This window comes from Juglans regia, chromosome 1, assembly GCF_001411555.2.
Source record: "Juglans regia cultivar Chandler chromosome 1, Walnut 2.0, whole genome shotgun sequence".
Classification (NCBI taxonomy): Eukaryota; Viridiplantae; Streptophyta; class Magnoliopsida; order Fagales; family Juglandaceae; genus Juglans; species Juglans regia.
Genome location: NC_049901.1, coordinates 37,421,625 through 37,436,264, shown reverse-complemented (window position 1 = coordinate 37,436,264; position 14,640 = coordinate 37,421,625). Strand labels below are relative to the sequence as shown.

Sequence of the window (14,640 nt, the reverse complement as noted above, 5' to 3'; positions counted from 1 at the left end):
AAGCCCCACGGTCAAAGAGATAATTCGCACTAAGTAGTTGGATAAACTTTTGGACCAATTAGCTCAAATGGATGACACAATCCACCTAATTTTGTAGAATTTCTTATTAGGTTCGTTGAAGGAGTTGATTATAATTATAAAATAGATCTAACGTGCTATTTCAAGATATATATAAATTTGTAAGACCAATCATCTTTCTTTAACACAGTATCTATGGAGACTTTCTGATTAATCTTAACTATATATTTATTGAGTAGGTAAAGCTTTTTTTTCTACGCAATAAGCTTAATATATATAATCATGTGCCTCAAGATACTACAGGTGGGATTGGAGACACCTTCAATTACCTCAACCAGACGCAAACAAATTAAAAAAAATGTGAGAAGGAAATAGAAGATCAAAGAAAGTTGAGACTAACAAAGTAGTCTTGATCCTAATTAAGGAATGCCCAAGTTATCTATTAGCTAGCTCCAGCTGTGAGTGAGTTGCAATAGATGATCATATATCGATTGCATCGATTCTGTATGAATTGTAGTGGTTGAGAGATCAGGTCTCCTGCTTCACAACCTTACATATATATATATATAGGAGATCGTGTGCTATTAACAACTCTTACGTATAGAAGGAGAACTATCTAAAAGGCCTAGATCCATTGAGTAAACTTATTTCATGAAACTTCGATCCTCTCTCCAATGATGGGCGGTGTGGCATGTGCTTGCTAGGAGATGGCTAAAAGGCTATAGATCTATCATATATAATTTCCATCATGCATGCATGGGGAAAAATACAAAAGAAAATCTCCAAAAATGATGCTCTTAAGCCTTGAGAAGGGAAGGAAAATGGTAGAGTATTGGAGGGAGCAGCCGGATGATGGGTTTACAGAGAAGAGTTGTAGAGCTGAGAGAGGGTGACAAGAAACTAGGGGGATGGTTACGTGCAAATGTCTTCGAAAACCCGAATGATAAATGATTGCGAGTCAGAGAGGAGAGAAAGATGAAACTTACAAGCAAAGTACTCCTCCTAAGCCTATCTCAAAACAGATGTCTTTATCAAGATTAAAGAGTGCAGCTGAGCATATAATGCCCACGGTTCCACTTGATAGAAATGCAGCAATCACATGAGGCCATCGTGTTATACATTCACGTTCTGTTATGCTTTCTGTTATTTTCATTCTATTTGTAGTAGTCTATAAATAGCAAGTATACTGCCAATGCAGAACAGAGTATTTTTCCAATACAACCAATTGTTTCTTCTTTGATTTCCGTAATTTCCTTATCTTCTTCATCTTCTATTTCTGCATTTAATGCTTTCGGCATTACTGTTAACATGGTATCATGAGCCATGACAGAAACACCTCCAACCAAAGATAACAATATGTTCTCCAATCCAGAAAATAACCCACACCACCCTGCCAGTCCCTTTTATATCCAACCCGGTGAAGGAGCCTCTTCTCCATTGGTTCCTGATCTTCTTACAACTGAAAACTATGTCACCTGGGCAAGGACCATGCGCCGAGCTTTGAACATCAAAAACAAATTAGGTTTCATCGATGGCAAGATTCCTAAACCATCCACTGATTCTGATCCACTATATACTGCTTGGGAACGTTGCAATGATATGGTGATAGCTTGGATTCAACATTCCGTTGGTTTTGAACATCGAGCAAGCATTGCTCATGCAAACATTGCAGCAGCTGTTTGGAATGATCTACGTGAGCGTTTTTCAATCCAAAATGCTCCACGAATTTTTCAGCTTACTAAATCGATCTCAGCACTTACTCAAGATGAGGAATCGATTAGTCAATATTATAACAAACTCAAAAGTTTCTGGGATGAGTTAGAAATATACGAGCCTATGCCATCCTGTACATGTGGAGCTTTGAAGACTCTGCTGGACTACACTCACCGAAGCAAGGTTATGCAGTTTCTCAATGGACTGCATGAATCATTTGATGCCATTCGTGCTCAGATATTACTCCATGATCCTCTCCCAGCATTAAATCGTGTTTTGTCTCTTATACAACAAGAAGAGAGGCGACGTCAACTTAATCTACCTCCTGCACCTCTTGCAATGGCAGCAAGAGGACCTGATCAACGCAACCATTCCACTTCACGTAAAGATAAGTTGTTCTGTACTCATTGCAACATCCAAGGCCACTCGTTGGAACGATGCTTCAAAGCAAATCCTGATCTTCCTGTGTGCTCTCACTGTCGCATACCAGGACATACTAGAGAAAAATGCTACAAGCTCCATGGATTTCCTCCAGGTTACAAAAACAATTTCAAAATTAAATCACATGCTAATCAATCTTCTCTTGAACAGGAATCAATCAGCAATGGATCACCAATCACTCAAGAGCAGTACACTCGTCTCCTTGCCTTACTTCAATCTCCTCAGCCCTCAGTTCCTACATCCGCTGCAAATCACACTTGTTCAGATTCATCCTCTTCTGGAACCTCTCCCGTTTCTGGTACCACTTGTCATAATTCCACAAACACATCACACACCATCTCAAAATCCACTCACTCATGGATCATAGATACTGGAGCTACAGATCACATGATCTGTACTCCTACTCTATTTACTCATAATATCACCCTTATTTCACACACAATCAAGTTACCAAACGGCACCACTACACCTGCCACACACGTTGGTGACATTCATCTGTCTGATCAACTTATTCTCAAAAATGTGCTCTATGTGCCTGCTTTTTCACTTAACTTACTCTCTGCCAAATCCTTATCTGTTCATTCCCATTGTTGTTTTATTTTTTCTTCTACTTTTTGCTACATTCAGGACCTTCCCTCTTGGAAGACGATTGGCATGGGGACACTGCATAATGGACTCTATCATCTTCAAAATATCAAGCCAGATCCCACGGCTTTACATTCTTTTTTTTCAATTTTCTGTTCAAGCTACGTTAACACTGTAAATGCTTCAAAATTTGATGAATTCACATTATGGCATTACAGACTTGGGCATAGTTCCATGACACAGCATGTGTTGAATGATATTCACAATTCTAATTCAAAGTCCATAATTCCTTCAACCACTGTTTGTGAAATTTGTCCACTTGCAAAACAACGCCAGCTACCTTTTCCTCAATCCCATACCACAGCTTCTAGTCCATTTGAATTAATTTCTGTTGATATTTGGGGACCTAATCCAATCCAAGCATACAATAATGTCAAATATTTTCTCACAATCGTGGATCAATTTACTAGATGCACCTGGATCTATTTACTCCAAAATAAATCCGAGGCTCGTATATCTGTTCAAAACTTCTTTTCTCTTGTGACCACCCAATTCAATACACAGATCAAAACTATCAGATCTGATAATGGTGCCGAGTTCAATATGCCCTCATTCTATGCTTCCAAAGGAACATTACATCAACTCACTTGTGTGGCCACTCCTCAGCAAAATGCTCTTGCTGAGCGCAAACATCAACACATCTTAAACATTGCAAGAGCCTTGAAGTTTCAATCTGGTCTACCTATGAAATACTGGACTGAATTCATCAACACTGCTGTGTACTTAATCAATCGCACTCCATCTCCAAATCTTCAAGGAAAGTCTCCATTTGAAATGCTCTATAACAAGAAACCATCATATCTTCACCTCAAAACTTTTGGATGTCTTTGTTTCGCTTCAACATTGACACATGGACGTTCCAAATTTGATGCTCGGGCCACAAAATGTTTGTTTCTTGGTTATCCCTATGGGGTTAAAGGATACAAACTCCTTGACATCACCACAAACCATGTATTCCTTTCTCGCAATGTCATCTTTCATGAAGATATCTTTCCCTTGAAGCAAACCAAAACTCAAGAATTGCAAATCTTATCTCCTAATTCTTCACCTACGGCATTTTTTGAAGCCAACCATCAAACACCTTCCACGCAACTCAATCCTACACCCCTCATTCCCAACCAAAATTTTCGTGACACCTCTCCAATTCACCCATCCCCACCAATTCCTGATTCAGTACCTTCTACTCTCCCACTTGATAATCAAAATCTTGCATCAAATCCATTGCCCTTGCGTCGATCAATCAGAACTCGAACTGCTCCTAGTTACCTCAAAGAGTTTCATTGCAATGCATTATCTCCATCCTCTTCTGAGTTGAAAGCTACTGAATCAAGCAAAAGCAAAGGTACGCACATCCAGTTTCCTCTTTCTTCTGTGTTATCCTATGACTCTTTATCACCATCATTCAAAGCTTTTACAGCCTCCATTTCCATTCACACCGAACCAACATCACATATCCAAGCTCTTAAAGATCCCATTTGGTGTAAGGCAATGGATCAAGAGCTCACTGCTTTAGAGCTAAATGAGACATGGTCCATTGTTGATTTACCTCAAAACAAGAAGCCGATTGATTGCAGATGGGTGTATCGATACAAGTTCAAAGCTGACGGCTCCATTGAACGTGCCAAAGCAAGATTAGTTGCAAAGGGCTTTACTCAGCGTGAGGGAGTTGATTTTCATGACACTTTCTCACCAGTTGCTAAAATGGTATCCATCCGAACTCTTCTTGCTGTGGCTGCCATGAAAGGATGGGATTTACAACAATTAGACGTGAACAACGCCTTTTTATATGGAGAGCTTAATGAAGAACTATATATGCGACCTCCACCTAGTCTTGCTTTGCCCCATGCAAACAAAGTGTGCAAATTACATAAGAGTATCTATGGTCTGCGACAGGCATCTCGTCAGTGGAACACAAAGCTTTCATCCACTCTTGCAGAATTTGGTTTCATGCAGTCTAAATCTGACTACAGTCTATTCACCAAACGCACGGTCTCATCCTTCACAGCCTTGTTGATCTACGTTGACGACATTATTCTTATGAGTTCAGATCATAACTCAGCTAATGAAGTCAAGCAATTCTTGTCCACTAAATTCAAAATAAAGGATCTGGGTGCACTCAAATTTTTTCTTGGCATGGAAACAGCTAGATCACGGGCTGGAATCAAGATTTGCCAACGCAAATACACCTTGGATATTTTATCTGAAACAGGTATGCTTGCTGCCAAGCCTTCGCCTATACCAATGGAGCCAAATATCAAGCTTCAAAAAGAAGAAGGAGCAGTCTTTCATGATCCAACTCTGTATAGGAAGATAGTTGGGAAGTTACTCTATCTGACTAATACAAGACCAGACATCAGTTACAGTGTAAATTTTCTAAGTCAGTTCATGGAAGCCCCACGGATACCACACTATGATGCTCTTCTTAAAGTCATTCGGTACCTCAAAAATGCACCAGGCCAAGGACTTTTTTACTCAACCAATTCGCCATTGACACTTACAGCTTACTCAGATGCCAATTGGGCCAACTGTCTTGACACTCGGCGATCAACTACTGGTTTCTGCATATTTCTTGGTCAATCTCTCATTGCCTGGAAATCCAAAAAGCAGAACACAATCTCACGATCTTCGGCTGAATCCGAATATAGAGCCATGGCTGCTGTTGTTTGCGAGCTCACATGGCTGCGATACTTTCTCAATGACCTCTGCATTCCAATTCATGATCCAGCTACTCTATTTTGTGATAACTTGGCTGCATTGCACATAGCTGCTAACCCGGTATTCCATGAACGCACCAAGCACATCGAACTAGATTGTCATCTAGTTCGAGATAAGATTTCAGCTGGCCAAATAATTACTGCACATGTCCCTTCTTCTGATCAGTTGGCTGATCTTCTTACCAAACCAGTGCACTCTCCAGCACTTGCTCGATGTCTGTCCAAGATGGGAGTTTTGAATATTTACTCTCCATCTTGCGGGGGGGCTATCAAGATTAAAGAGTGCAGCTGAGCATATAATGCCCACGGTTCCACTTGATAGAAATGCAGCAATCACATGAGGCCATCGTGTTATACATTCACGTTCTGTTATGCTTTCTGTTATTTTCATTCTATTTGTAGTAGTCTATAAATAGCAAGTATACTGCCAATGCAGAACAGAGTATTTTTCCAATACAACCAATTGTTTCTTCTTTGATTTCCGTAATTTCCTTATCTTCTTCATCTTCTATTTCTGCATTTAATGCTTTCCGCATTACTGTTAATTAAGACTCAGAGCACATCTTTAGGATGGACACGGCAGCTTAATCCACATCCCCATTTCCTGATCTACTTATAATTACTTGGCAAAAACTGAAAAGCCTCGATCTGGACCAGCCGCTGCTGAGCTAAAAGGTATATACATGTGGTCAATCCAGACTTTTGTACGTTCTTTCTTTTTCAAGTGCAGGCCAGCCATGTCTATCTATTCGCGTACTTTCATGGTCTGACTATATACTTGGCTTAATGTCTTCGCATTATATTCATATTCATAGAATCACGTGGGTTGTTTCTGCAAATTAGTAATCCACTTTTTGTGCTTTGCGTGTCACTGGCATTTAAAGTCCCTCTCATTACCATATCATATCTGATAGTTCTTCATGTTTCATATGAATTTAAGGCTTAGAACTTGGAAGAAGTTGGATAAACCAAGATGAATATCATAACGAATTGATTATCAGATAGAAGCAGAAAGAAATTTGAAGCAAATGACAAGGACTGCATAAAATGACAGGCAACATATACAGCTTTAACAACAGAAGGCCGAAAGACAGCTTTTTTGAATTTCCTCTTGTAGTAAAACATCACTCATCACGCCAAGCAGCCATTTCCTTAAGTTAATGATCATCCGGTAGAAACAAAACTCCAAGGTTCACCACCTGAGCTTTGCTGGGAAATACTGCATTAACAAATTAAACATCCCAGTTTAGAAAATCAATGTAAAAAAGCTTCTAATGTCCCAACTAAGATATTGCAGAATGAAAATCTCACCTTTTCAATGAGAGAGAGATAGTACGGCTTGACCTTTTCCACATCTATTTTCTCTTTGCTCTTGCTGTAAAGATCATACTTGCTGCATTTGTAATTAAGTTCAGCATAATCAGTTTGGTTTGATGCAATCAACAGAACATGATATATACATAGATATATATATATATATATATGTATGTATATAATGGTATATACATGTGATGAAATGAAGAGCTTACTTGAATACTTTCAGCCACTTCAAATTCTTAGCGTCCTCCTCATTCATTAGGTGTTTGTACGCTCCCCCAGTATGCAAAGCTACAGAATAATACATCAAAAAATTGGTAAGATTAATCAGATTGACTAGAGGGTTGTTGAGAATTTGCATACTTGATTTGTAAAGTGTGAAGGTTATTCTTACGATAAAAAGAATGGTATCGGATAATGAATAATGCAGCTGGAGGAAGGGTTGTTCCATTTTCCTTGGCCACCTGCATCAAGTTTCCAAATACAATTTCAAAAAACGATTGTTTTTTATTGATATTTTCGCAGTTGCAGAAGAAAATAAGTTCTGAAAACTGGAAGATCAAGCTGAAGCTGAAGACATACCAAGTACATGTAGTCATCATGGCCCCACGAAATCATCACATTGTCGAATCCGCATCCTTCAGTGTAAATTCCATTCTTGGTAGTGTAAGCAGGATTGTTGTAATCAGGATTTTCCTTGAAATACTGCAATATAAAAGAAATTTGTCTTAACAATAAGTTGATTAAAAAAAAACATCTGATTAAATCACCCTACAACAGAATTAAGTTTTTGATGAAGACCTTGTGATGAACATTGGCTTCATCAAAAGCGCAACCAAGAGGAAATGTGTCTCCTGCAATGATATTGAAATTAAACCTCAATTCTATTTACTCGAAATCACTAGCATTTTAATATCATATTGAAACAGCTGACTTGTCACTTACCAACGACAGCCCATTGAGGAAGTCCTCCAAAGCTAGGAAGAAGGAGAACCTTTCCAAGATCTGAAACCACACAAGATATATATTTTTTATATTGGTGGGGCCCAAGCACGCTCTTCATGAAAGGTCAAACATGGCTATTCAATTCCTAGTTTGTAATAAGTGAGTAGGTCCCTCAAAGTTAGCATAAAATCAGAATATCATAAAAATGCTTGATTTACACGACATGTCACCTCAGAACCCCATTAACATGTAACCAAAATTATGTTTTCACCGTTATAATATTCAAAATATATATCAGATTTCAAGATTTATACCCTTGGACAGAAAAGGGAAAAAACCACCCAGCTTGGGATAGAGCCAAAATAATTTAAAAAAGAATATATATATATATATATATATATACACATATATATATACCGTGAATAAGGGCAGTCAAGTGCAACCAATCTTCATCGGGATAATCTTTTCTGATTGCCTCAGCCGACTGTAGCAAGTGCATGATTTGAGGTTCATCCAAGTCTGGATCACTGTCGTCCACGACCTCGTTCAGGAGTTCACAACATTCCCATATGCTCATCTCCACTCTGTTCAATTTCCCATACTCCTCTCTCATTCTCTTCACCTGCAATCCCATCAACCAAAAGATATGTCACCCGGCCATTATCTGTATCTGCTTGAGTTTCTAGGCTTTTTCTTTGGCACCCTATACAGTTTTTGTAAGTTTAGACCTTTTGTTTCATGGAATTTTGCTTACATAATCATATGTTTGGTTGATGTGTTGCAGGCGATAGAATTCCTCCACACCCTTTTGCCTTTCACTTTCTGCATCATAATCTCTGTAATATAGACGCATGCATTACCCATCAGTATTCGATGCCAGAATTCATTCAATGGAGGTCAACCCAGAAACTAAAAAGAGCTAAAAGTTAATAAAACATATGTAAATCCTTTTTTTTAGAGGACCTGAATGAGCGGCCAAATGAATTGATTTCTGGAGCCAAGAAGTCATTGTTTGAAACAAGATCTTCTGCTGCCAATCCAGTATTGTTTGGTACAGTTTTAGGCACCACAAATCCACCATCCAACACCAAATCCTTTGTTTCAGAAGAAATCTTCTTGTCCTGATTCACTTGTGATATTTCTGATATATAAAGAAGGGTAATTAGAAACACAAGATCATTACAATTTCAGAGCCTATATATATGTGTGTATGTATATGCAAATGCAATGAGACCCAAAGATCAAGAAAAGAGGAAGGACGAAAAATAAAAAATAAAAAATAAAAAATGAAAAGAATGGTATATACCAAGCTGTGGCTGCTCAATGATAATAGTCATTGTGCCTCAAAACTTGGAGCAATGAAACTCAAAAAGAAATGAAATTGATCAGACAAGATACTAATCAATGAAAAGCTGATAAATGGCTGTGGGTAGGCAAGTTGGTAAGGGAGAGGTATTTATAGTCAAATAAAAAAGGTCCTTGTCTGCTAAATTCGAAGCCTTCGAGTCCTGAACTGAAGTCCTGAACTGAAAAAAAACGAAGTTTGCCCACTATTTTATCCAAATAAGTCCGGAATTAGAAACGTTCAAAAGAATCCATATATAAATGTGAATGTTGGCATGGCTTCTGCGCGTGTAACTCACTTCCATTCAAATTCTTATCTCATGATGATCTGTTGCCACACTAGCTAATTATAGTCTAATTAGTTGTCTCATTTATTTTCACAGATAAGATGAAATTAGTTATGGTGAGTTAAGATTAAAGTTAAAAGTTAAATAAAATATTATAAAAATATATTTTTTTAATATTATTTTTATTTTGAGATTTGAAAAAAATGAATTGTTTATTTTATTTTATGTAAAAATTTGAGATAGTTGTAATGATTAAATGAGATGAGATAAAATGAGTTGAGATGAGTTGTGAAAATAAATAAGGCAGTACTCGTCAAATTATAATTTTATGTAATTTTTATAATTTTTTCAATAAAAATCTTACAAATTCCTTTATGGGTATTCCATAAATGGTGCACATTTATTTCAATCTCAACCATCATTTCAAGTTAAATTCTTGAGATTGATGGATATATTAAGATAATTTAGATAATTTATTTATGATTTTATTTTTTTAAATTCCAACCGTTGTTTTTAAATTCGAAGATAGGAATTATATCACAATATTAATATGGAATTAATTCAAAACATTTATTATTTTAAATTTGGCATATACTGAAAAGATAAGTATTGAAAATTCTTCAGAAATTATCCAATAATGCAATCTATATTTATAACTTTTGACTGCAAAACCAAACCAAACCAAACTTTGGTGTATTTGCTAAATAGGGTTGGTAGAAAACAGCAATTATAGAATGAAGAGGTTCATGCCCAAATTTGAGCAGTTTAAGGAAAAAAGTTGGCAACAAAAGATCAACTTTTCTTAAAATAAATAAATAAATAAATAAATCCCTCTTGCCTAATATATACAACGATTCAAATCAAAGGCATGAGTCAGCTTTACGTGGATATCACATCCCAATTCCATTTATACAGCGAAATTTTGGGACCCACTGACGCAGCATCTAGTCACCGCCCAAACTAACATTCTGACTTTTCTGGTGGGTAATTGATTTTAGAAAGGCGGTCCCGAATTCGGGACCTATTTTGTGTCCCGAATAGGCTATTTAATTTTTTTGTTTTTTTATTTTATTTTTTTATGTATTTTTTTAATCATCATAAATATTTTTTAAAAAAATAAAAAAATCACAACATCATTAAAAAATATTTTTTTAATCATTCAGTAAAAAAAAAAAAAATACATTCGGGACACACTTTGGATTTCCTTTTTAGAAAAATAAGATAATCGTGAATTATGTAATTATTATATAATTATTCTTAAAAAATAAATAAAATATAAAATTTATATAAAAAAAATTAATTTTTTAATAATAAATTTTATTTTTTATCAAAATATTTATACGATATTTACTTATTTCATAATTATATATAAAATTATTCATGAAATGGATATTTATTATTGTTATCAATCTGTTGAAATATCTTAAGTTATTTTTTTAGAAAATAATTTACATACAATATTTTATATAATTATATTTTAAATAAAGAGTATTTTTATAAAATATCTTATAAAAATAATATTATTTTATAAAAATATTTTTATTTTATAATATTATTATACAATATGTTGTATAATCTATATGTGTATATTATTACTTTTTTTTTTTTTTTTTTGTGAGTTCTTTTTTTTACTGGCAGGAGATTTGCTGGTCGGCTATGCTGAGAGGATGCCAGCTGAAGTTTCTCCTTAATATATTGATATAATAATATGTCTTAACCGACAAAATTGTAAACAAAAACACCTTTTTAGCTCAATATTTTTTTAGGTTGGGTCCTTTCCATTATCTAATATGATAATTTTTTTTTTTTTTTTGTCTGATAAGGAGAATTGAGATTTCAAATAATGGATATAAAATAATAAAAATGATCAATATTATGAGGATGACATATTCTTAACTATATAAGTCACGTCACTACAAAAATAATATTTGCGATAACAACAACTATGTGGGCATTTTGTTAAAAAATATTTACTTTCGTAACAAATAATTTATCACAAATAATTTTTTTTTTTTGTAATGTATTGAAATATGAAATTTTTAGAAAATATATTGCGTTCAATTAAAAAAAATATGGCCTTTTGTTTGAATGATTCGAAATATAATCCGACTGCAAAATTGTTGACATTTTGTTAAAGAAAAATTACATTTGTAGTTGTGGAGTGCGCAAATATCGCATAATTATTTTTGTAAAAAATGAGTAAATACGAAATTCACATGAAAAAACTAAACTAATTTTTTAATAATGGAGCCCAATCTTTTTAAAAATGATTACATAATATTTACGCACTCTATAATTATATCTAGTATTACTTTTTTGTTAAGTTTATAAGTCAGTGTGAGAAGTGAGATATTTAAGAAAAATATTGTGCTCGGATACATGTTAGGTCTTTGACTCTTTGGTGTCATTCACGTGGAATAGAATACCTCAATAAATGTTGAGGTCGTGAATACAAATGTTGCAAAAAGCCGAAACTACCTATTAGTCATTATTCATGAAGAGATAACGACATAGATGTAAAATTGTTAGAAAGAATATTGACCTCTCATGCTAGGGTTTGGTATATATTTCAGAAATAGAAAATAAAGATATGTAAGACATTGCCTCTTATTTAAATTATCTTCTTTACATAACTAAAGACAAGTAGGAGAAGGTGAAAGATTGAGATTTTCTACCTGCAATTATTGTTCATAACAAATAAAACATCATTCATTCGTGTACGTTTGTCATCTCCATCAATATATGTGAATATAAGCTAGCTATATGATTGGCCGAAAATATATGACATGATCCATGAACCCAACATAGATATGACACAAAATACATAGATTTGAGTTTTGAAATTACAAAATTAGCCTTAAATTACACTTAAATGGGGTAAATATGTGCATGTCACAATTGTTAATCCAATTTTAAGTAGTATCAAGCTTAATAATATATGTTAGATCTCAAATAAGCTCACATGCAATATTGAATATAAATATAAATATAAATATGAATGACAAGGCAAAACAAGTCATCCCTTTCAAAAAATTATTTTAAAGGTAAAATCATTCTGGACAACCTATCCAGAATAATTTAATTTTACAATTTGAAAATCAATATAAGTAAATTTCTTAAATACCCTATTTAGTATGAATCATAATTTTAAATTCCGTTCTAGCTGGAATTTTCCATTCCGGTGTAGTATCCGTACACTATACCTCTTGGTTTTGTCTCGCTCCATATTTAGGCCCATTTCAGTACGTTTCGGCCATTCCAGTCAAATTTCGTCCATTTCAGCCGGAATTGGCATTTCGGTCCCTATTTCGTTTTAGACTTTTTTTGTAATTTTCTTGTGCTTGAATGGCATTTTTGCAAATTTTCAATCCAAATGGTATTTAATTAATTCTAGAATATAAAATGTATTTATATAATTTTAATTTTTTTGAAACTTTAAATATGTCCCCTCATTTTTTTTTAAATATCATTTTTTTTAATAATTTCTCTATTCTTTTAATTTTTATTTTTCTTTAATTTTGTGTCTTAACTCAAGTTTGTGAATTTTTCAATGTATATTCATTTTATAAATTTTCAATTCTTCCATATATATACACATATACATGATACACACTTACATAAATATGTATTTATTCTATTAGTTATTAGTTTATATATACAAATAAATATTTATATATAATATATAATTAACCCCAAAAAGGTACACTGAAATATATCGGTATCGAAATATTCCATTTCAGTACTTAAACCGGAATGATCACCGAAACGAAATTTAAAATATTGGTATGAATATCTTATTTGTCACCATAAAACAACACGTTTTGTCTCTACTATAGTAAAGACCAAAATAGCATTAATTTCTTCTCTTGGAACCCATGATCGCTCCTAGTAGGCCATCACTCACTTGCGCTCTTGAGCCCTTTTTAGCCGCCAGCATAGAATGCTCAAAATTAATTGATTTTGATTGTCTATTTCAGTTCAAGAATTGTTTTAATGCAATGCAATTTCCTTTTTTTTCTCTCTCTCTTTCTCCTACTTACAACAATCGAAATCCATTAATAATTTGTCCGTAACTTATGGTCTTTGACATATAAAATAACATTGACATGAGGATTTTGTATCTTTTCAATCTCGAAAAGGCTCTGGTAAGGCTCACATAGGCTATGGTTAAGAGCTCATTTGAATTTATTAAAGCACATCCCAACACGGATGCGTCGACGACAGGGTTTCTGGGCTTCTCCCACCACTAAACACCCCATTTTTATTATTTTGAGTTGTCCTTCAGGACGACTGGATGTGGAAATCTCCTCCTTAGTGCCATCATATGCATGTCACCAAGGCAATAACTACCTCTTCTCAAAATCAGCCGGAAGTCCACAAAGATTCTCATTATAGATGTAAAAGTTTTGCTAGGACTAGGTGACTAAGTTGATAAGTTTGGATATGACTAAATAAATAAGATGATAGAGTTTATCTTATCTTTATTTGTGTAATTTGGATAAATATAAAACACTTTGACTTTATCTATGACTATTTTGATTTTATCTAGAGGTTGTTAGATAATATTTTAGATAAGTCAAAAGTGTATGTATCCAAATTATAAGGAGTCTAGAATTTATCCTATGAAGAATTCGAATCGAAACTACATCTACTGAAAAGACTTGGCCTCAATAGAGTTTTTCGCAGCAGAGTCCTTCTGTCAGCAGAGTCATACTGCAGATCAAATTCCTATCAGATTATTTATTTAAGAGACTTACTGGATAGGATCTGCAGAAATTCAATTCTGGATATTTTTTAGAGCACTTTCCATTGCATATTTTTGTGAGAAAAATTTTATATTGTTTCTCTCAAAGAGTGTGATCGTTGATCTAAGATTAAGATGAAGTGATCGTGATTCAGCCATTGGAGTTCCAAGAGAAAAATTAATATTTGAAGATCGTCCGAGGTTTTGGCTGCTATTACGATAGAGACAAACGGGTCATTTGTCTAGTCAAATAAGAGTGTCAATTGACAAAGGTTTTGTAATTGAAACTTGCTTATAATTGATTTTCAAATAATAAAATTGATTTTTCTGGGTTTGGCTATCTCGTAAAGTTTTACCTTTAAATAGATCTTTAAAGGATTTTCCTTCATTACCAATCTTGATGTTATACAATTTATTTACTTTATCTTATTGCTTAATTATTAAATAATTGCATGATTAATGACTAATCAAT

General features: G+C 34.3%; 2 protein-coding genes across 2 annotated transcripts in view; one reads left to right on the top strand and one right to left on the bottom strand.

The window, feature by feature from the left end:
- The window catches only part of LOC109009972 (deoxyhypusine synthase), an 871,604-nt gene that overhangs the window by 563,947 nt on the left and 293,017 nt on the right, over window positions 1-14,640 (top strand). The gene's annotated exons all lie outside the window — the stretch shown is intronic.
- LOC109010257 (inositol oxygenase 4-like) lies at window positions 6,491-9,316 on the bottom strand. Its single transcript, XM_018991035.2, has 11 exons — window positions 9,100-9,316; window positions 8,757-8,934; window positions 8,548-8,629; window positions 8,211-8,415; window positions 7,794-7,853; window positions 7,650-7,702; window positions 7,431-7,553; window positions 7,243-7,312; window positions 7,061-7,139; window positions 6,843-6,924; window positions 6,491-6,750 (listed from the first exon to the last, which is right to left on the bottom strand). The coding sequence occupies exons 1-11, from the start codon at window positions 9,128-9,130 to the stop codon at window positions 6,724-6,726; spliced, it is 990 nt and encodes a 329-aa protein (XP_018846580.1). The 5' UTR covers window positions 9,131-9,316; the 3' UTR covers window positions 6,491-6,723.

Bases quoted from the DNA above. Each gene is read 5' to 3' on its own strand.
- LOC109010257 (XM_018991035.2), bottom strand. From the start codon at position 9,130: ATGACTATTATCATTGAGCAGCCACAGCTTG. The intron at 7,313-7,430 runs GTATGTCTTCAG...AACTTGATGCAG, and splicing joins ATGATGACTACATGTACTTG to GTGGCCAAGGAAAATGGAAC. The intron at 7,140-7,242 runs GTAAGAATAACC...ATTATTCTGTAG, and splicing joins CCGATACCATTCTTTTTATC to CTTTGCATACTGGGGGAGCG.